This window comes from Alosa sapidissima, chromosome 24, assembly GCF_018492685.1.
Source record: "Alosa sapidissima isolate fAloSap1 chromosome 24, fAloSap1.pri, whole genome shotgun sequence".
NCBI lineage: Eukaryota > Metazoa > Chordata > Actinopteri > Clupeiformes > Clupeidae > Alosa > Alosa sapidissima.
The window spans coordinates 2885124-2909000 of NC_055980.1; the positions used below are offsets into that span (position 1 = coordinate 2885124).

At 42.2% G+C, this 23877-nt stretch overlaps 2 protein-coding genes and 1 long non-coding RNA gene across 4 annotated transcripts in view; 1 reads left to right on the top strand and 2 right to left on the bottom strand.

Moving 5' to 3' along the window:
• The first annotated feature begins 77 nt into the window (after nucleotides 1-77).
• On the top strand, nucleotides 78-15914 carry fank1 (fibronectin type III and ankyrin repeat domains 1). 2 transcript variants are annotated; one of them, XM_042082127.1, is made up of 12 exons: nucleotides 78-353; nucleotides 11218-11395; nucleotides 11956-12080; nucleotides 12268-12349; nucleotides 12762-12836; nucleotides 12976-13041; nucleotides 13277-13442; nucleotides 13805-13948; nucleotides 14458-14535; nucleotides 14690-14734; nucleotides 14836-14908; nucleotides 15782-15914. In XM_042082127.1, the coding sequence occupies exons 1-11, from the start codon at nucleotides 311-313 to the stop codon at nucleotides 14872-14874; spliced, it is 1041 nt and encodes a 346-aa protein (XP_041938061.1). In that variant the 5' UTR covers nucleotides 78-310; the 3' UTR covers nucleotides 14875-14908; nucleotides 15782-15914. The 2 variants fall into 2 exon arrangements, with proteins under 2 accessions (XP_041938061.1, XP_041938060.1); XM_042082126.1 differs by lacking the exon at nucleotides 14836-14908 and having other exon boundaries at nucleotides 15782-15910.
• On the bottom strand, nucleotides 6765-8545 carry LOC121699752. The gene is made up of 5 exons (XR_006027027.1): nucleotides 8212-8545; nucleotides 7995-8109; nucleotides 7695-7901; nucleotides 7415-7502; nucleotides 6765-6838 (listed from the first exon to the last, which is right to left on the bottom strand). It is a non-coding gene; the product is annotated as an uncharacterized LOC121699752 (long non-coding RNA).
• The window catches only part of LOC121699746 (disintegrin and metalloproteinase domain-containing protein 12-like), a 79556-nt gene continuing 70602 nt past the window's right edge, over nucleotides 14924-23877 (bottom strand). Inside the window, exons 19-23 of the mRNA XM_042082124.1 lie at nucleotides 23714-23849; nucleotides 23159-23267; nucleotides 21240-21476; nucleotides 17154-17329; nucleotides 14924-16805 (exon numbers count right to left, since the gene is read on the bottom strand). Of these exons, the coding sequence (XP_041938058.1) occupies nucleotides 16739-16805; nucleotides 17154-17329; nucleotides 21240-21476; nucleotides 23159-23267; nucleotides 23714-23849 (725 nt within the window). The 3' untranslated portion in view covers nucleotides 14924-16738. The remainder of the gene's footprint in view (nucleotides 16806-17153; nucleotides 17330-21239; nucleotides 21477-23158; nucleotides 23268-23713; nucleotides 23850-23877) is intronic.

Genomic DNA, 23877 nt, shown 5'->3' on the forward strand with positions numbered 1-23877 from the left:
ATCCCATTATAAAAAACGGTGCTCCCGAACTGTTCATATACTGAGCCCAGTTGTAGGAAATGTTTTCATGACACATTTGGTAAAATAAGTTGAGAGTAGGCCTATGTCATGCCAAATGTATTTATTCAGAACGCGCATGCACTGACAGACAGTAGCCTACAAGAAACAGGCACTAGGCACACAAGTGAAACTTTGTAGCCCATGCAATGTGTAGGTTCCGCACATGTTCCTATAGCAACTGCAATCATCTGGTGAGCAATGATGTACACAGGTCGACCACTGGTCAAAGCCAGTGGAGAAAGCAACCAAAATGGCACTATCACGAACAGCGCAGAGCTTTATGGAGAAACAAGGTAAATTGAGCATCTTGCTATGCTTAATATTGGTTTTGGTGACATGCAAAATGATCTCTTAAGTTATTACAGTATAACAAGAGTAATTCGATCTTTAAAGTAGTAGACATGGGATTTAAAAATCAACTCAATGTAGCCTAGTCTAACAACACTGTTTTCCTCCTGGAATCCGATTGAGTTTAAACTGGATTTTTTATATCTGTGGTAGGCTAAGACATGTGCGCACCTATCCAGTAAGAGGTCATGATTGAATGGGCTGGTATCATATAACAAATTAGATACCCCTGAACAATAGCAGCATAGGCTAATCATTGAACCTCTTCGCTTTCAAGGGATTTTCTAACTCCCAAATGATTTATGAAGAGAACATGAATGGCATGTAGGCCTAGACAAAATCTATCTTGTTTTTCAGAGCAAATGCAATTAATATTTTCAAACCAAGTCCCTTTTTCACTCAGTGATGTTACCCGATAAGTGTAGGTCTAAGAATGTAAAACCAATAGCCAAACATAGGCCTAGAGCTCTGGAAAAAAAAACAAGAGACTATTGCAGTTTATCTGATGTTACTATTTATAGACATGTGTTTGAGTATTAAGAGTTTTGTTTTATTCTATCAGCTACTGACAACATTTATCCCAAATTCCAAATAAAAATATTGTCATTTAGAGCATTTAATGCAGAAAATGACAAATGGTCAAAATAACAAAAAAGATGCAGTGTTTTCAGACCTCAAATAATGCAAAGAAAACAAGTTCATCAAGTTCATATTCATTTATAAACAACACAATACTAAAGTTTTAACGTAGGAAGAGTTCAGAAATCAATATTTGGTGGAATAACCCTGATTGTCAATCACAGCTTTCATGCGTCTTGGCATGCTCTCCACCAGTCTTTCACATTGCTGTTGGGTGACTGTCTTCCTCCTGATCACATCCAGAGGTTTTCAGTAGGGTTCAGGTCTGGAGATTGGGCTGGCCATGACCGGGTCTTGATCTGGTGGTCCATCCACACCTTGATTGACTTACCTGTGTGGCATGGAGCATTGTCCTGCTGGAAAAAAACAAACCTCAGAATTGGGGAACATTGTCAAAGCAGAAGGAAGCAGGTTTTCTTCCAAGGTAACCTTGTATATGGCTTGATTCATGAGTCTTTCACAAAGACGAATCTGCCCGATTCCAACCTTGCTGAAGCACCCATTACCGATCTTCCACCAAATTTCACAGTGGGTGTGAGACACCAGCTTGTAGGCCTCTCCAGGTCTCTTTCTAACCATTAGATGACCAGGTGTTGGGCAAAGTTGAAAATTGGACTCAGAGAAGATGACCTTACTCCAGTCCTCTATGGTCCAATTATGGTCTTTTGCAAACCCCAGCCTGGCTCTTTTATGCTTCTCATTGATGAAGGGCTTTTCTTCTAGCTTTACACAACGAGCCCTGCCCTTAGGAGTTGTTTCAAATCATGAAATATTATAATATATTTTCAGAATGAATTCTGATCTGAAGTTAATTGCAAAGATCCTCTTGAACTGTCAGGCAACACACAAGCCAATCACACTTTCTAATTCAGTGGTAGGCCTGTCCCACCTTGTTACTGTTGCTACTGTTACTGTTGTCCAACTTTAGCTCACGTCCAAAATGACAAGTGAACAGCCCGTTAACCGTGCTGCAGAGTCTCTCATGTTTGCAATGAGAGTTCGACAGAGAGATGATAGCATAGCAGATCATGAAAAATGGTGAGCAAGGTAATCCAAAGTTAGCTGATTTCTACATTGTTAGTTACCAGCAGCTTGGATGAAAAGATATTCAGTCTAACGTTAACATTAGAACACACTTGTTCGGCAGTAGCCAATTTAAAGGGACACCAGGCACAAAGTCTCACAAAGTCTCAGACATCACGAGAAGCAGGATCAGTTTACATCCTGCATCCCCAGCACAGAGGCTAACGAAACGCTAGCGATTGTTGCAAACGTGTGTATAATGGCAGAGCCGGGGAAGAGGCAGCGAAAACCCTTGACGGAAGATGCAAAGAAAGGGAAAAGAGCTTCAGACCAAGCGAGGGCTCACACACGTATCGACACGTACAGACACTAGGGGGAGCTTCGTAGAGACAATGTATCAGGCTTGCCTGGTGTCCCTTTAATGTTACAGACAGGGACGCCGCTTGGGGGAGTTTCTTTTCAACTCTTTTGGTATGGTCAATAGTTATTTTTTTATTCCAATTATAACCCCAAAACAGAAAAAGTTGGGATGTTGTGTAAAATGCAAAATAAAAATAGAATGTGATAATATACAAGTCTTGTAAACCCATATTTAGCAGTAAAGAGGACATTTACAACATATCAAATGTTGGAAATGACAATTTGGACTATTTCATGGAAAATATATGTTTATTTTGAATTTGATGCCAGCAACATGTTTCAAAAAAAGTTGGGACTGGGGCATGTTCACTACTGTGATGCCTCACCTCTTAATTTTAACAAAATTCTGTAAATGTTTAGGATTCTGTAAATGTTTTTGAGAATGAAATGTTGCCTCATTACTCCCCGATACACTCTAAAAAATAATGGGGCCAGTACCGGTTCTTCAGAGCGATGCCATAGAAGAACCTTTTTCAGTGCTTCAAAGAACCATCGAGGCAACAGTTCTTTAAAGAACCATTTAATGAATGGTTCTTCAAAGAACTTGTTTTAGTTCTATGAAGCACCTTTTCAAAAGGTTCTTCCAAGCTCCTATTCCCAAAAGGATCTTCAAAGAACCCTCAAACAAGGATCTTCAAAGAACCAGTTGATCTAGTTCTTCAAAGAACCACTATAGGTTCATTATACACACCTCTTGATTTTATGATGGTTGCTTGGTTATGATTTTTTTTTACAACTAAATGATGCATCTATGCTTTCAGAGGAAGAATACAGACAATACTTCACACTTTTGGTCATTTTTATGTTTATTAAAAATCTTTATGTTTACAAGTTCATTAGCGATCATCAACTATACCATTGCGCGCACACATACACATATAAAGCGTTATAATCAACTGATTAAAACAGCAATCAAAATAGCAATAGCAAAAGCAAGGTGTGATCACACACACACAATAGCAATGCAGCGGTCACGCTCTCACAAACACAATAGCAATGTCTTGTTGTTATTAAATTAACTGATCATTTAGACAGAAACACACATACACACACATCAAAATAGCAATGCCTGTGTTATTAAATTAACTGATCATTTAGACACACAGGTGCAATCTCTCTCTCACACACACACACACACATACTCAGTGAAGGGAATTGAACAGCTTCTGCACTGTCAGAGGAACAGCACTTTTCATCTGAAAGACAAAGGCCTCAAGAAAGGCCAGTGTCTTTCGGAGAGGTTTGGGATAATGAACTTGATAGACATGGAAAAGAGAAAAAGACACAGCTAAGGCCAAACTGACATCAATGCTACCATCATCTAAAATCATGTTACAACCATCCATCTTCACAGCTACTTCCGTGCTGGACAGGGGGTTGGAGCCGGTCATCACGATGGTGGGTGTGGGAGAAATGGGCTCCTATAAAATCACACTGCATGTTACAAAATATTACAAACTGTTCAACCAAATACAAGCATGCAAACCAACAAACAATGAACCAGCTTTCTTGTAATATCAAATTCTATCGTGTGATCTACCAGTTCTAGCATTTGTGGCCACTGTATTCTAGACAACGTGGAAACAAAAGTATTCCATGAAAATGCCACATTAAAGCGATACAGTAACAAAATGCTACGGACTATTTTCTAAGGAGGCCTTACCTGGTCGTTGACAAAAAGGAATGCAGGATTTTCTTTGAAAAATGATGGCAGCAAGACAATGGCTGCATTGACCATTTGAGCTATAACAAAACAAAAATAAAAAAAACAGACAACCTTTCAATTCCAGAACCCCACATTGTTTAGTCACTAAATGGTATTCTGCTAAATAGCACTAATTTTTACTTTACACATGACATGGGTGACCGTTAACATACCAAGTTTTTTTTTGCTAATTACTGTATACATTTAGGAATAGGTTTCATCTGCATACTTGTACATAACATCAGAAAACTTCCAATACAAAAGATGTCAAGAATAATCAGATGACGAAGTTTTGTGGGGATATCTATTAGTTGAGGTTTATAATCTATTCCCCTGTAATGTAGCTCTCCATAGGTATACTGTATTATAGACATAAACATCCTGATAAAACACTAAAGCTACCCCGAATGCAATGCTTGAGTGGTACAGATGGGCCAAATTTGGGCATCTAGTTCAAAGACTAGTAGTAGGTGACAGGGGGGAAAACATGGGTTAATGAAAAAACATACACACCTTTTCTTTCTTGTTCATCCTCACATGACTGCAGTGTCTGCAGGCAGGTGTCTTTTAAAGTACCTGTAGAAAATCAGTAATACCAAAATGTAATTACTATATTCATATTGTTCTACATATCATTAACGTAAATCTCAAAAAATAAACTGTATTTTGCATTAGAAATCAGCAATGCTAAATTGTTTTGAAAACAAGCATAATTTATTTCAGGCCCCATTTACACGTACATGGTTATTTTGAAAAACAGACATTTTTCTTCGTTTGCGCCCTAGCGATTCTTTCTAAAATCTCCAGCCAGAGTGGAGATTTTGGAAAACTTTGGTTGCACGTTTGCATGTAAACTTGTAATGTAATCTTGAATTTCCCCTTGGGGATCAATGAAGTATCCATCTATCTATCTATCGATCTATCTAAACGGACAAAAACGGAGGTTTAGGCAGCCGACGTCACAGTAGGCCTATGCGCCAGAACTTGCACCTGCGCCAAAAGTGCAACCTATGTTTAGCCTACATTTTCATTTGGCTATGGTGATCATAGATGCATTCAGAGTAGCAGTCGCATTTTATGTTGGTGCAAACTATTTTCATCTGTTTGCAAGTGCAAATACAGTTTAAAAGAGAAAGAGGAAGTGATTTGTTGCTGTTGTTGCTATTTTCGGGATTCTGATTGGCTAACGTCGGCTTGAGCTTCTCGTTACACTGCCAACTACAGGTTTGGCATGCTTGAGATGGCATATATACACGGGTTAGTGTAAACGAAAACTTTTCTGAAAACTGACAGGTGTGCACGATGATATTTTTGAAAATGGAGAGGGTGAAATGTACGTTTATGAAAATAGCCGGCCACGTGTAAGCGTAGCCTCAGTCAATTGCACTGAGCCCTCACAGATACGAGCTCTTTTCCTGTATTGCAGCACCCCCCCTATAGAGGCCAAATGATGCCAATTTCCTAGTACGTCATCACAATCATGTACCAAGTTTCTATACCAAGTTTGGACATCATACATCAAAGCCTTGCTGAGATGATATACCTCAATGTTCAATATCTGGTATACCGTTCAAACGTTAAATGTTTTAGTTTAATTCTGAGTCTGCAAAGGCAGAAATTCAGACTGGGCCAATGTCTCCTCATGATCCATAAGAAATTTAAAGTAACATTATCATGCATCACTGACTGCACCTGTAAAAAAAAAAACTCTGTACCTTTAGGTGCCTTTTCTAACAACTTTGGCGCAAGTTCTCCCATTTTTGTTAGGATGGTTTTATCAGCGTCGATCTGGTAGATTCTTTTCATCTCTCCAAGGAGCTGTGGTAAACACAGAGGAAAATTGATGGCTGCATAAACAAAGTTGGTTGTTCTTGCACTAGACAAACAGCAGATTTATTGTAGGGAGAAGTGGTAGTATAATCTAGTGTAAGGGTTAGCAAGCCATAGCCAGAAAAGTTGTGAAGATGCCATCACTTGCTACCCTTGAGCAAGGCACTTAACACCAAGGCGGGGTCCTAAAGCAATTTACAAATCTAAATCACTTGGATAAAATGGATAAATGCATAAATAAATAAAATGTATTTATATTCTCCAACACATATACTTACAATATTTGGTCTCATGAGACAGGGAAATTCTTTAAGGACTTCAGCAGTGGTGTGGTTTTGAATGTAGTGCTGCCGATAGGTCTTGGTTCTGTCGAGCCGCTGTAGAATTATATCAAAACTTGGCCTCGCCTTATGGTGCTCCTGCTGCAAAACCTCAATGTGCTGAAGGATGGATCTCAAGTCTTCTGCAGAATCCAAGGAAACCTACAGTGCAGAACACCCCACCCCCCGCAAAAAAGGCCAAATGGTCACCTGTCGTCATCATAAAGGCTGATTTTACATGCCAGCGGAGCAGAGGGATGCAGTGTGCTGGGTTCCATACACGTGTTTAACCTGCCTCAACAAATGCTGGTGCTCCATTTCTTACCTGTTCGCAGCTCCTCTTCTGCAGGCAAACCTCCTCAGTCTCAACCCCCCGCTTTCGTCCTGAATGGCGTGCCGAGTACTTCTCTTTCATTTTGAAAACTTCTTCCAAGTTCACTAGTGGTCTTCTTTCTTTCTTAAATTTGTTTCTAAGTGATTCGAGCAAGGCATCCTAGGGAAAAAAACAGAGTGGTAGATTTACTAATTATTTAAGTGGCTTAAGTATAAGTATATATACTCTTTTGATCCCGTGAGGGAAATTTGGTCTCGCCATTTAATCCCAAGCCGCGAATTAGTGAAACCCACTAAGCACACAGTGAGGTGAAGCACACACTAATCCCGACACAGTGAGCTGCCTACTACAACAGCGGTGCTCGGGGAGCAGTGAGGGGTTAGGTGCCTTGCTCAAGGGCACTTCAGCCGCTTCCTACTGGTGGGGTTCGAACCGGCAACCCGGTTATAAGTCTGAAGCTCTAACCAGTAGGCCACGCCTGCTCCAAGACAAGATATTGGAGTTGTCACCACAAAGCCCTCATACTATCAAACATTTGTGGACAGTACTGAAAAGGGTGTGTGTAGGCTCTTTTTATTCTGATATTTAACAAATACAAAAAATATGTTAATATTAACTGACCTAAAACAGAAAACTTTTACTCTGATTTAATGATTAAAGGTAAAGGTCAGGGAAAAAACTTCTGGTTTCCACTGTATTTTGACCTTATAACCCTAAAATAATTTTGTTACTTACGTATCCAGAGCCATATTTCTCCCTGAGAAAAGGGAAGCGAATCAAGGTTGATCTCAATGTAAGAACATATTGAGTGTGAGAGGGATACCTAAGGACATTGACAAAACAAACAAACTAAACTATTGCAAGTATTCAGTGTTTCCCATACATTGAGTTAAACTATTTATTGGCTACTGGCTTCTTCAGAAGATCATGTAGGGAAATTAAGCTACACAGGAACTGAACCTAGATAAATCATTTTGTAATTATAAAAAAAGAATGAAGGATGAGTGACACTTACATGGTTTTTTGACTGAGGTGGTCAAACAAAGCCTGAATGAGGGCATTTTTCAGTTTGTTCTTCCCCTGAGACTTGAACTGTGGATCCTGTGAACTTAAAGCACTATTGAGAAAAGGTGGGAGGATGACATCAAAGGAAACTGGCGAAACTGGTGAAACTGGCATCACTGGCGTCTCCGCTCTCACTTCAGCATCATGGCTGTCTCCCCTATCAATTAGAAAACAGAAATGTTTGCACATTTATAATAATCTTCATATAACACATTTCAGTAAACATATTGAACTTTGCTTAATTACTTACAACTTCAATTTATCTAGAGCAGCCATGAACTGAACCTGGTCCTTCATCTTCGGAAACATTCTCTCACTCATACGTTCTGTCATTTTTGTGAGTGTAAGGCCATCAACTTCATTTTCTGGAGGTGTGTGAGGTGAGGAAAAACTGAATTTAATCAACATGACATATGGACATTTTTATTCAATAAAAAAAAAAAAAAAACATCAATTTGTATTATTACCTCACCACTAGGCAATTGCTTTGTACGGCCGATGGAAAAGAGTAATAAACTGTCTGCCAGATAGTTCATAGCAGTCCAGCCTGTGGTAGTCCAACTTTTCACCAGGCTTAAACACAATCTGATTTGCTGTTGGGCTCACTTGATAAGCATGAAGATGGGTGTCAAAGGCCAAGGTTGTGAGGAATTCAGCAACAATAAACCAAGTTGCTCTTGCGTTCACAATCTGGGTCACCTTTACAAACAGAGGAATTTCATCCTGGTACAAATCCAAGATGAAACAGTCACCAACAGAGTATTTCACAGTGTCTATATCGACCTCTGAGCAGGTCCAGAATGTCTCCCCTAGGATTTCAGTTGCTCAATAGTATGGGATATTCTTAGTCATGTTTATCATTCCATTATGCACCTAATTTGACAATTCTAGACTGCAGACTGCTGGATCTTATAACCTGGACTCTTCCTCTATGGAGAAATACTATATACTATACCATACATGGGCAACATACGGCCCGCGGCTTTCCCTGACCGGCCCGCGTAAGGTCCATGAAAGAACAATAGTCAAGAGCCTAGCATAGAGATAATGCATGCAAATCAATATCGTTGCTTTTATTTTGAAAGCTATTTGTACGCCCATACATTTGTGCGTGGATGCATAGGATGTAAACACCCTCACTGATGTGCTGGTGAATAGAATTTATGCTTCTGCGTCGACACAATGCAGTTGCCGTAAACCTTTCAAAGTTTTGTGTCTCTTATGTCTGCGTCGCTCACCACCGCAAAGTTGGTCAGAACGAACTCCTGCTGTTTATTGGCGATACGAAGTGTTAATTTCAAAACGTTACTGGCAGATAGACAGTTTACATTCAGATAACCCCGTCATTGTAACCAAAATATGTCTGAGTTTATTTGCAAAGCTTATGTTAGCGAAGTTAGCGAACTAGTATGATGCTACTACCCACAGGTTGCTTGAAGCAGCCGGCTCAACACAGGGTGAGTTGACCAATCAGTTTTGTGCATAAAGTTAAAGCAAAAACATAGCCTACATTTTTAAAATAGTTTTCTTTGTGCATGTTGATTAACTAATGACAGCCTACTATTGTCTGCTCCACATTTTCATAGTCTAATTCTGCATAGAGTTAATTTAATGATGGTGATGGTAATGATTTAATGATGAAATATTGCTGAGTGTTGAGGAAATGGTGGCACAGGCCTATGGTTGTACTGACTCCTTCACATTTTCATGGCCTAGCCTAAATTATATAGCCTAGATATTGTAGTAGGCTACTTTTTTATATCAGTCTTTGAAAACTGAAAAAAAAAATGTCAATGTCAAAAAATCCTTTTCGAGAATGATTACATACTGGACATAGATTAAATAGCCTATTGCTGTTTTTCCTTTGTCTCCCTCACATTTTCATCTGTTCTTATGAGTAGTAAACAAAACCATATGATTTACTTAATGTTATACAAGAACAGAATAGAATTGGACAGAATTGAGTTCAGACTTGAGTTCGGTATTTTGGGTCCGGCCCTCCTCAACAGTCCCAGTTTGTCATGTGGCCCCTTGGGGAAATTAGTTGCCCACCCCTGTACTATACTATACTATACTATACTATACTATACTATATTAATATGTGCAGAATTAATTTTCACATCACATCATACAATTTTAGCTGTTACAATTTTATCTGCAGTTTTTGATTTAGTATCAAACTATACACATAGACAATGGTTATTAGAGGTTTTCCTGAGCCCATACAATGACCGGTCTGGAAACAGGTCTGGTGTTGATGCAGTGCCATCTGAGGTCCCAAAGACCATCCAATTTGTTTTTCAGCTCTTTCCCTTGTTTGCAAAGATTTCTCTGGATTCTCTGAATGTTTTAATAATATTATGTCCTGTAGATGATAAACTCCCAAAATACTTCACAATTCTGTTAAGAAGCATTACAATGACATTGTTTCATCATTTGTGCACACAGGTTTATACAGAGTAATGAATACCCCTACATCTTTACTTCTAAGGGACCCTGCCTCTCTGGGATGCTCTTTTTCTTACCCAATCATGTTGCCAGCTACCCTAATTAGTTTTTAAACATTCTTCGTTTTGTTTTCTTTATTGTTAAACAACTTTTCCAGCATGTTGTTACCCCTGTCCCAACTTTTTTTAAAACATGTTGCTGGTATCAAATTCAAAATGAACATATATTTTCCATGAAATAGTCACATTTGTCTTTCAACATTTGATACTGTATGTTGTCTGTGTCCTTTTTGCAACTAAATATGAGTTTAAGAAATTTGCATTCTGTCTGACATTCTGTTTTTATTCACATTTTACACAACGTCCCAACTTTTTCTGTTTTGGGGTTGCACTTTTGGGATACTACTAGCACTGTTTTTGCCATCCAGCTGTTATTGCAAGAGGATAGTAATGGAAAGTGTTTTTTTTTATACTTTTCCTCATTAAATAAGATTTGGTTCAGGTGATCACCCAGTCAGTAACTCATTAAGTAGAATGAGGTGTGCTTGTGTTGGAATTCAACAGACACTGAAATTAAATGGCTGTTATACGTGTAGAGATGCTGATTTTAGAAAAATTACAGTGGTGTATACACAGTAAGAGAGACCACTGTAATTTTTTCTGAAATCAGCATTAGATGATCTCATGTCCGCAGAAATGTAGTTGCAATGCTATTTTGTCATGTCCAATTGCATTCCTGCATATGAACTGCAAGGAATTGATCAAAAATTGCAGTTTTGCAGTCATTTTTGTCTGGGATTTTTGACAAATGAATATAGACTCAACAATAGGATGATATTCAAGAACAATAGGGGTTCATACAGTCTGAATAAAAAGACCCTCTGCCTATTTTGAGTGAAATGGGAGTCATGTAATGTGAAAATAACACCACTATTTTGGCGCCATCCTGTGGTAGAATACGTGGTATGGTGTAATAGTTGCTTATAACGAAAGCATTGTTGTTTAGAGAATAATACTGTCATCTAGACAGGTGTAGACTCTCTTGCCTGGTCCCACTGGTTATCAGTGATGTCAGCCACCACAGTATTGAACTGACCTGGGGAAAGGAGGAGAAAGAGGAACGTGTGGGATCGCCTGAGGAGTGGACATGCTTCACCCTGGAGGAGGAGGATCCCAGAAAGCACAGCTTTGCTGCAGTCTATGTGTAAGTGTAGCCAAAGTCCTTTTTTGACAAGTCCCTCCACTCGGCGGCCATATTACAACGCTTTTTGGGCACTCATCGGGCATCCTGTTCGGCAGAAATGCGCGTGAGCAAGGATTCACGACACCAATCTTGCTCCAGCTGCGAGTTCACAACACATGATTGGCACGATGTCTTCACAACACACGATATGATTGGCTCAATGTATTCACATCACACCACATGATTGGCTCAATGTATTCACATGTCAACGTTTTGCCAAGGAGGGGTGGGATATGTGTAGACTACGGCCATATTGGTGTTACAAACTAGCCCCATTCATTTCTATGGAGGATTTTTTGAGTGCTGTCTCCACATTAGAAAGTCTCTGGTGTAGCTGATATGTAAGATTGATTTGCTGGCAAATGAGTAATGCTGACACATAAGGACAGATCTTGGTGTGAGTTGCAGGGCGTTCTCATATACTGATATTCATTTCTTCATTTCTCATTTTTAAGAGTTGTTTATCTGACCACTGTTATTTGTTAGTGCTCAACTACATGATTCTGTCTGTATGGTCTCAGTGGCTATGGCACACAGCACACGGTGGAAGGTCTGCAGGCCAGCACTCTGTACCGGTTCAGAGTGAAGGCAACACGTCCTTCAGGGGAGACCATCTGTGGGCCCATCCTGACTGCATCAACAGCGCGTGAGTGCAGACAACAACCACACAGCACACTGCTGAACTCAGCCTTGTCTCCTTTTGGGAATTAGGTTCAGGAAAACATTTAACAACATTTTATAAATGCATACATGCCAACTTCAGTTATATATAGGCTAAACACACACACACACACTCACACTCAGATGTGTGACTGGGTCTGGTAATTGTTTAGGTGAGCCAGTGAATGGCAGGAACCTGCACCAGGCTGTACTGATGAACGATGAGGAGGAGCTGAGCCGAGTGCTGCAGTCCAGGTGAGCACTTCACCCACACTGATCCAAACACCACCCACAATCACCCAAACACCACCCACAATCACCCACACTGATCCAAACACCACCCGCAATCGCCCACACTTATCCAAACACCACCCACAATCACCCACACTGATCCAAACACCACCCGCAATCGCCACACTGATCCAAACACCACCCACAATCGCCCACACTGATCCAAACACCATTCTCAGTCTCTGTGGACAGCTGACTGCACATCACTGCTACTATTAAATCCTGTAAATACAGACAGACACGCGGGGAAAAACATATTGGAATGCAATTGAAAGTCAGTGTATTAGCATTTGTATAAAATGTGTATGTAAAACATTTGACTATGCCCATATCTCTTGAGTACTTCTGGCTGATGAATGATATTTACTTTTGGAAGGCTGGTAAATGTGGATGTTCCAGATAGACTGGGCTTTACCCCACTGATGGTGGCAGCAATGAGAGGATTCCTAAGGTATCATCACTTTTTGTGTTCACTCTGTCAAAAAACGCTCTTGTCTGGTCTGGAATTGTATAAGTATATATACTCTTTTGATCCCGTGAGGGAAATTGAAACTGTATTTAAATAATATCTCTATCTGACTTCTCCACAGTCTGGTCCACATGCTGGTGCAGCATGGTGCTGATGTCAGCATGACGAATGGCAGTGGGAAGAACAGGTGGGCTCCCATTGGTGCTCTCTCTTTAAACAGCCTGCTGCTCATTGCTCGTTCTGCTTTCTTGGCAAATTTCATTGTCCATGCAGGTGTATCCAAAATTATTTGACCTCTCTTGATGGTCTACGTACAATATATTTAAAAATAATCCAGTGAAGCATGTGAGTAATTGCATGTGTATGTGTGTGTGTGTGTGTGTGTGTTTGTGTGTGTGTGTGTGTGTGTGCATGGGTTGCAGTCTGATGCTGGCATGTTTCTGTGGGCACCTGGAGGTGGTGCGGTGCCTGCGTAAGTGTGGCGTGCCGTGGAGCGCCATGGACAGGGCTGGCTGCACAGCACTGCACTGGGCCACAGATGGAGGCCATCTGCCTGTCTTACAGCACCTCTTACAGGACGGCTGCAAGGTCAGACACTTCCCAGGGTCACATCCAGGGCACAACCGCTGAACCGCTTCAATCACTCAAACTCCAGTAAAAGTCACTTTTCTGCTGTAGCATAAAGATAGCATGACATGGGCAGGTAGATACAGTTCTCTTGCTAATGGAGACCCACAATTTGCTGGCATGCTTCCCTGGTATAAGTAGCTGGCCTGCTGAGTGCCTTGTTATTTGTGCATGATGAACATGTACATGCAGAGCCACATAATTGGTGTAGTGCCATATAAAACTGTCCATTCCATAATCCATATGTGGCTGTGGATATAGCTTGTATATCCATACGGACACATCACTGTCTACATGAGCTGATGTTTTCTTCTGGCCCCCAGGTGGATGTGAGGGACAGTGTGTCATACTGGACGCCCCTAATGAGGGTGTCAGCTGTCAGTGGGGATGCTGAGATGGCAGCTCTTCTTATCAGAGCTGGAGCAGACGTCAATGTCAGAGACCGCGATGGCAAGACTCCTCTAATGGTATGCACTGCAGATTTAAAGGTACCACAGAGTTCAACAACCACCATGTGTGTAGAAAGCACCATGAAACAAAACCCCTTAATGTCTATGTCATTCTTAAAGGGCACTATTAAGTAGAATTGTTCATTGATTCAGGCACAATTAAGGGAATAACTGACAGATTAAATTATCAATAGATTAAACAGTCATTAAGGGCCGAGACTGAATTAAAGGCTCCTTAATACACATTAAGGGGTGTTGTTGGTTGGTTTGAGCCTTCATATCAAAGGGTCAACATATTAGTTATTGCTGCCCTTGAGGGTTCATTGTGACAGGGATATGATGCAACCCTTTCTAGAAAATCTAGTGTGGTGGTATGTACAAGTAGCTGGAGTTATTTAGATGACGTGTGCTTGGCTAATATTGATGGGAGATTGTGTTCACTGAGTCATTGTAGTAGAACAGAACGGTATTACTTGGAAATGCTGGTTACATTTAGGACTAGCTTGTAAAATCTTATCTTCATAAAGGTAGCAGTGCTAAACAACCATGAAGCATTGGTCAAGCTATTACTGGACAACGGAGCTGATAAGCATGCTAAAAATGGGGTAATGTACAGTTCATGTAGTAATGCATGGAAGCAACTGAAGTTTAGATATCATAACTATATCTTATGTAATGTTATGTAATCTTCATAACTGTATTTATATTTTTAAAAAGTTATTAATTATGATTATTTTACTTCACCATTTTCTTCTTTAGTTTGGATTAGGTGCCATAGAAATGGCGAAGTCTTTTGAGAGAAAGGTAAATGTAAACCAACATATGTTAATTCTTTGGTCTAAATTTCCTCACGATACAGTGAAGTTCAGATAATGCAGTTGCCCATGTCATATGTGTTGTTTCAGAACATCTTCCGGATGCTCACAGGAAGGATGTTTGATTAGAAGATTATTTACTTGGAAGAATCCTAACATATCAGTGAGACCATTCACCACAAAGCAAAATAGCAGTTTTAACAGCTTTACTAATATATGGAGATCTGATTTTTTAAAATCTGTGCAGACACTGACACCTACATATGGTACATTTTACGCTATTATTTATCAAAGATTTATTGTACAAAAAGACCTTGATAATGTGTTCACCTGTAACACAGTCAATGAGGATATGAATCCAAGAATAGAAATCCAGCAAGAGAGATGAATACTGGTTAAAGTGTTCATACAAAATTCAAATAAATGAGTAAAAAATGTGAGCAAAGCAAAGTTAAGCTAATGCATTACAATTCAAAAGATGTGGCCTTGGTTTCTAATCAATGTAGCAGTGATACATTTGTTTGCAGTCAAGTATTGCTAATTAGATGCAACGGATGAGAGAGAAAGAATAGAGTGAACAAAACCTATTTAAGTCTTTTTACATTGTAAAAACAAAACTTAAACTAAGCCTTGTACCATATGCAGGATATAGATGATGACATTAGAAAGTGAATTATGAGTTTAAAAACAGTTATTTAAATGAGATACATCAACAAAAGAAAGTAATTGGCACATGAAACAAGTAAACAAACACAATTTGATGTACAATATAGATAGAACAAGCCAGACTCAAGTTTTTGGACATTGCTGGCTCAGAGGCAATGTGCCCAAATCTCAGTGGGCAAGTGTAAGTGCACCTCCCATTAGGCCTGAAACCCAGGCGTGCTAGCACAGAAGTGTGTTAGCCGCAGGCGAGTTAGCCCTCTCCAGACTCCACATAGGCAGTGTGTTCTGCAGCTGTACCATCACTCCGTTACCAGGCTGCATCCTGCAGGTCCAGTCATGTAAGTCTAAAGTTCTGCTTCTCCCCTCTGAGGCTTGCAGGACATACCCCATATGCTGGAGTCCACAGTTGCCCATCAGGTGCTCTGGGGTAGTTGGGGCTTATGGCCAGGAGTGAGAATGGCACCTTGACAGATGGCTGAACAGCCCTCACTACTTTATGCTGACTATTCTGTAACATATGTAACTTCATCTACAGGTTGTTTTATCTGGTTCTTTCAAATGTAGTGGAACTACCTTGTACTCAAGTGTCTTGTTTAAAATTCAGATGATCATCATGTAAAACACCAGTAAAAACGTTGACATTCCATCCATTCTTCATTTTTCTTTTCATACTTTGAGATGTTTTGTTTACAATTACCTCAATGCATGGGTCCTATTTTCAAAGTCATGTTAAATGTAAATACACACATTTTAACATTGTCACAAAATACTTTGTGATTGTGTGTCACTTTTTGAATCAATTCACAGGATGCAGAAAAGTCTGCTCAAGATTGCTGTTGCCTCCCGTTAATCCTTCATCTCCCAAGTACTGTAGTGATTCTCCCACACATAAAGCTGCAAACGTCCCTTCCATTTCAAATCCAGTTTACTCGACCTAACATCTTTTTTTATCCGCATCTCTCCAGATGGCCCACTAATGAGAGCACTGAATCCTCTCCTGATAAAACAGAACAGTATACACAACGCAAGCAAACAGACCAAGATGTAGGAGGAGAGATTCAAATCAAACCCAAATGCTACAATTAGAAAGTGTCTACCACAGTGCACTGTGCTGAAATAAATACAGGACATAAATAACTTTACATGTACCTGAGCATGTACTCATAGCACCGTTATGAGATAGAGCACCAAGGGGTCGGGCCTGCGCCACCCCAGAGTTTCAGGACTCAGACACAATGCATGTCTTTCAAGGGCAGAAGTTTTTAGGCTATAGTGCAAAAGAAGTCTTTTTGTCCCTCCAGGGCATCCATCCCTTGTGTCAAAGGCCTCAGCTGTATTTCACTCCACCAATGATGTGAGGTTTTGGCAGTGTTGGAGGCTGCTTGGGAAGAGGTCTGGAAGGAGAGATGAGATAAAACAGTTAGACCACAGCATAGTTGAATTTCCACAGTACAAGTTTGAACGTGCATTAATTTCTGCTATCCTTCATATGTCATCCATCCATCACTCCTTACTTAGTGAAATATTACTACATGTACCTGACAACACTGATTTGCAGATAAAGTGGTGATAAATGTCAGAGGGATATTTAAAATTCTCCAAACTCTAAATATTTCCAGGTAGTCATTACATTTGGAATGAACAATAACTATGCATGCATACCTGCCAAATAATCATTATAGTAAGTAAGGAGGTGGTGGTGCTGGACTCGGGTGGGGAATGAGAGTGGTGGTCAGGGTCACCTGGTTGGATGAGGGAGTGGAGGCACTGGTCTTTGGACCCCGGGCACAGGTCCTCTCACAGGGAGCGGGACGGGCAGGGGCATGCGGGCGCTGGAGGGACTGCGCATCACACGGGCCGTCCTGCCCAGAGGGTCAGCAGGCAAAGGCTTCTGGGGAGGACTGGGCTTCTCCAGCTCCTACATGGAGAACAGCAGCACAAGTTGAGTAGCAGCCAGTGTGTAGCACTATGTAAAATATGTATATTATCCTAGGGAAACTTTACTTTAGCAAGTACGGAATAACATGACCCCAAGTTGGTGAGGATTCTACAATTTGAATATTATTCTTTGTGGCATACACTCACTGAAGTTTGCCTCGCTAAGCAAATAGTTTTAGCTTACGTAAAAAAAAGCCAAACTGGGTCACCTCTGCATCTGTCTGCTGACACAGGATGTTCTATTGTGCCAGACTGAGAAACAGTCTCACAGTAAAAGTTAATAAAATTCATGTAGTTCTCACACCTATGCCCTATTTAAGTAAATGAAAACAAAATTCAGTACAAAATGCCTTTTGTGAGTTATGTACTGTATAATTGTGATGTATTATCATGTAAAATAAAAAATACATAACACACTTCAAATATATTTTGATATAAACATTTGTACCTAAAATAGATGTTGACATTTGTTTTATGAGATATAAATGATCATGTGGATGTTGTTTTGAATTTCTCTCCAAAAGCAAGGGTCCAACCCAACCCAAGTCCAACCCAACTTGATGGTCATCATTTATGTATGGAGCAGACGGTTCATATATTGAACAGTCTCATTTAGCAGACTAGTACAGTGGTCATTTCTAACAAGATATAACCTATATGTAGACAGAATAGATTCTAATGTTTTCAAATGGAGATACAACCATAACATCAACCATATATTGTTAAATGTGTCACCCATGAAGACCACCACAGCAATGGCAGTCCATGAGTTGCCTCTGCTGCAGGTGTCCATAGACAACGCCTGCATCTGAGATCAGACAGCAATGAGTTTAAACTCTCAGTGATAACTGCTCAGAAGAGCCAACCAATAAGCACTATTTCTGCCTCGACTGTTTTAAGAAACTATCCAAGACACTACCTTATGATGCTGATCAGAATAATGCAAAAAGAACATAAAACTTTTAAAAGCCATCAAAGCCAAAGACCTTGACACAGTATAGCAATGTTATGACTAGCACTGATTGTGTATCGATTTGGTGCTGTCAGATGCAAACTCAGTTTATAATCCACAGTGACCAACAGGGGGCAGTCTAAGGCAGTGTTTTGCAGTCTGCAGGAGTGGCGTGCTGTGCTGTGCTGCATGTACTGCTGTATCTCCTGTTGCCTAGGCAGCAGCAGCGGCCCGACGGGCATGTGATGAGGGGCCGTCATGTGTTCCTAATCTAGTGCAGGAGGATGAGGTAATGATGAGCGCCTGCTACCTACTTCACATCTGTTCCCTATTCAGAGAGGGAGGGAGAGCTGGGAGAAAGAGAGACAGAGAGAAAGAGAGAGAGAGAGAGAGAGAGAGGGAGCCCTTTCCAACCTTCTCCACGGGGAGAGAGCCAAAGCTCCACAGAGCTCCCCGCCCAAACCCCCTCTGACACCACGCAGGGCTCCAAACATGATTTCACACTCGGATTCAGAGGTGCCTGTGCTGCCAGACTCCTTTCCCCCATGTAGAAAACCATGTCATGGCTCCATCCTGTGAAAGTTTGGCCTTTGCCAGGTGAAGACAATGTGATGTCTGGAGTATACCCCTCACAAGACATTCACACACATGTGGTAGGGAAATTGGGATGGTCTGTAAAATAGCTTATGGTCATTTTCAATGGTCAGCAATATTGATTCCAATCATTTCAGCATCCTGAGGGAACAACATGGATGGGAACATATGAGAAGTCATTATGAACGATCAAACCATGCACAAGGGTAAAATTTCACGAGTTTCTGACCGAACTCTTTGCCGCTGAGCTTGAAAAAAGAGTCTTTGAAACCCCCCCAGACCCACTGCAAGAGAATGGTAATAGCACACCATTACAAGAGCCAATTTAAAGCTCATGAAGAGGAATGTTTTTGTAAGAGATACGCCTATTATTATGGTGGATTAGTGAGCAGAAGGTGCTGATGCTGAGTAAACCGCTCTCAGACCCCCCACACTTCAGATGATGTCAGCTCTCGCTGGACGCTCCGAGCGCTCCTCGCTAACAACGCCATGAAAAGAAAAAGAGTTGGTTCGAGGTAATGCTGCCTGGGGACGTCTGTTTTGGAAAAATCTCATTAAAACTCTGGAAGGGGTACGGCATATACAGTAACTCATCCACACAGTCATCGTTAAAACATTGTCACCCACTCGCTGCCAATTTATCCAGCACAGACTTGTTTTTGAAAACGTTTGTCCGTGTCCAGCCTGCCTCGGTGCAGCTTCACTGCTGCTTCCTTCACATGGTACGGAGAGCAAAACGCTGTGCAGGGGGTCCACTGTCAAAATGACTGGGCTCCAGCACCTCTCCTTGGGCTTTCAGGGGGAGACCCTGTAGCGCAGGCACTGCCAAGCAGCTGCTCCTCCACTGGCAGATGTGCCCTGATAACAGGCTCAGAACATGTGTATTAAGAGAAACAGCTGGCTGGGGAGGCTTCCCATCTACGGGCTTGGGCCTAAAACATGATGAATGCCAAACACACACCTACATACCCTCCACACATACCTGACATGCCAATTACGTCTCTTGATTAGCTATTCATTATAGTGTCAGGTGGAGCCTTTCGGATATCGGAATTAAGATCCAGGGTCAAGCTGTGTTGAAGACTTGGACCTCTTCACCCAGGCCTTTTCATTTCATCAAATCCCTACCTGGGGTCTAATTAGCCTGATGTTTCTGAGTGGTGTCAGCGGCCTGACCTCTGCTGACCCGTCCTGCTGCTGCGTCTCCAACCCTCCCTCCCTCTCTCACCCCATCACTCTGTTTGGAGCTGTGATACACTCACAGAGGTGCTGTCTGCTCTTTATTTAGGGAGCTAATGAGAGCTGCCAGACACGCTGAACTCAACCCCTGTGTCTCTAGAACATTGTATAAGCATCATGTATTTAAATATATTTAAATGTTATGCATAGGTGTTCCTAAAGGTGCAGTCCTAAAGGTCCAGTAATGTTGTATTTTACTTTGAAGTTATTGTGCCTTTATGTCTGGTCTATCTAGAGAGATTCTGAACCATTTTGTGGCCAATACACTTGTTCGACTTTGATGAATTCAATATTTTCTTTTTCCAATATGCAGCAGCCTTAAAAACACATTCCACGTGATATATAACTCTCAAGGGCTTCTGAGAAATTACAGGTCCATATAAATATTTAGAGCACAATATGTTTCAGCCTAGCGCGCCTGCTATTGCATTTACCATAAAGGTGGCAGTGTGTTCACAGAGCCATTTATCCTCCTCAGGATGCACGTAACTTCATCAAGCTCTCTGCAGCTCTCCGAGCCCATTTCAAAAGGTCTGCTTCATCTGGCAGGCGCGCTTTGTGCTCAGTGGGCACTGCTGAATCTGATATTCAGGCATATTAGATTGGGCCTGGATTATTGCACCTTTCTCATCCTGGCAATATTGCCTTTCCACTGGGCTCCCTTGCTTAGCTGTCATGTTCATTATGTTGGTCGGTTTACATGCTGGAAGAGGGACAAGCTCTCTCGCCCTGGGCTGACCCGAGGGGTTAAGCTGGTGTGATTTTTACTGGACTGTGAGGAGCTGTCGACACACACATGGCTTTATAGGACAGGCGAGACTCACCCCCACCCCCCACTCCCCTTCATCCAAATCATGACCGCACGCCACAGAACGGTGTTCATATTAAATACCACTGACAGAGAGTCCATATTAAAAACCACAAGCCGAATGCTCATGCGAAACATGAAGGCGCCTTTGTGGTGGAGACGTAATAAAACAATTCTTGCATGGGACCGTAGCACAGTCGCAAACCGATGGGTCACCTTTCAAAGGACCGAAGGTGAACGTTTTCTCAACGCTCTCGAGCAGTCTAGACTCCAGAGGGACAGGGGCCAGGAACTTACCATGACCATCCTGCAGGACGGCTGCCGCTGAGGGCCCCCGCGGAAGGAGGCGCCCCGAGGGGGGGCCTGGAGGTGGACGTGGGGCGGCAGCAGAGCCCGGTGAGGAGGGGGCACTGGCGGGGAGATGGTCAGGGTCAGTGCCACGGGCAAGGGGTGGCTCAGGTGCACGGGCGGGCACTGCGGCAGCTGACGCAAGTTATGAGATGCAACCACTGCTTCAGGACCCAGGTGAGGTGGCTGAGAGAGGGAGAGGGAGAGAGAGAGAGAGAGAGCGGGAGAGAGAGAGAGAAAGGGGGAGAGAGATTTTCATTACTGCCTGCACAATGCACATAATTGCAAACATTTGCACAATGCACATAATTGCAAACATTTGTCCATATAATAAATGTGTCTGCATACTATGTCTGCAGACACATTTATTAACACGCATGCATGGCTGTGTAAATGCTACTCTTCAGGTCTGTGTAATGTATTTATGTGCCTGAAAATGTGAACTAGGAGACAACAAAACAGCATGGCTGAGACTACGCTACGTTGAGGGGTGGAATGGACACGACGTCCAGCAGCAGGACGCCGCGGGAGATGAGAGGAGATGAATCGGGCAGTTTCCCCAGTGTGAGACGGACGGCGCTAATCGGCACGTCCTCTCCACACTCGCTCTTCCTGCCGCTTGCTTCACGCCACATAAATCACACACTCCACGGGCTCCCACCCAGACGCGCCATAAACACACAGATCACCTGAGACCAGCGGACCTCACACACACACACACACACACACACACACACACACACACACACACATGCTGACCCCTAGCCAAACAGGCCATATCCAGTCAGAGAGTGCCACAGATAGAGACCAGTAGGAGGGAGAGAGAGAGAGAGAGAAACAGAGGACGAAAGGCGAGATCTTGACAACTGCCCAAGTGGAAAATGACCTCACCTGCACCCGGCTTACATCAAACAGGCCTACATCCTTTCTGCTCACCAGCACAGCCAACCCAACAACCAACGAGAACCAGATGCTGCTGCTGCTGGTAACACAAAACACACAACGGACCTCTCCATTCCCCTCCCCCTCTCCACACACACTTCACAAATGGACCACAGATTGCTTACGTGCATGTGCCAACCTGCCACACAAAGACAACCACACATAGACACACACACACACACACACACACACACACACACGTGCATGTAAGCACTCACTGATCCACTCGCACAACTTTCATACATACATGCAGAAAGTTCTACAACAGCAACATGCGCCAGCTCTGTGTACACAAACACAATGGAGCTCTTCCAATTAGCTTCCCGTGGCTCTATCAGTCAGCGCTGGGCTCCCATGCAGCCAGTGAAAAGCCCCCCCGCTGAGCGCTTCCCTTTACTGCATGCTCACTGGCCGTGCTAAACCGCCACTCGCCTTTGATTGTCAGCTTAAGCTGGTTTGGCTAACAATAAACCCCCTTATTAATACTCCTGCTGGGCGACAACTGCAGATACATCAATTACTGCCCTCATCCAGCTCTTGGATCTCTCTCGTGTCCTTTCATTGTCTTTTCCGGCTCTATTTCCATCCTCTGTGTGCAGGAGAGAAAACAGGTGTGGATTGGTGTTCTGTATCTGCAAACAGGACCTACTTTCTTGAGCTGCTCGGCTTGAATTGACGCATGAAACGATTTAATGAGAAGCAACAACGATACTGTTTCCCTCTGAAAATGAGAGACACACATTTTATGTGCCGCTTGATGTGATAATAGGACCTGATTACATCATCATAATTTATATGCCTGATTCATATGCAGCCACAAAGATGTTTGTGTGATGGTGTGTTTGTTTGTTTGTCACATTTGCGTGTGAATGCGCAGAAAGTGTGAGAGAAATAGAAGACAAAAAAACTGACAGGAAAACACACACCTTGTATATGCTGCCACTGTGTGGTTTGACGGGAGGCTGGCGTGGCGGAGACGTCCGACACACGGAGTGTGGGTGAGTTGGACTGGACGGCCTGTTCGGCCCCACAGACCTGCGGAGAAATGAAACATATTCAGCCTGTCAACTCAATGCTTGTGGGCGGTAGCTTTATATTTCAACATTAGCATAGTGATGCTCTTTCATCAAGGGCCCTCAGCCTGGTTACTCACAGGAATCCGATGAATTATGAGCTATTCAGGTTAATTGAGATCATTTGAGTAACTGTATCAGGGCTTAATCGGTCTCATTTATATACTGGAGAGTGTACCTCATTCAGCTCATTAGTCTTGGGTGGGTAATTAGGTAAAATAAAAAAAAAATGCAAATTAGAGATTCTCCTGGTCAATTAAACCCCAATAATAAGATTAATTGGTTGTAGTAACGGTACCCCAGAGGGCAGGTGAGAGAAACAGTGAGTTATAGTGTGAGAAGCTTGGTGTGATGTGGTGTAGGCTGCAGTCAGTGCAGAGGAGTGGGGTGATGGCTGGAGAACTGTACCTCAGCTTCTCAATGGTGTTCTTCTTGTTGGTAAAGAGGAGGCTGACCAAGGTCTTCCTCTTGATGCAGGCGAAGATGCCGACTCCCACCAGACACAGGAAGGCCACCAGGATGCCCAGCGTCAAAGCCCCATTGTCTGGTCAGAGACGAGGGTGGGAAACGGT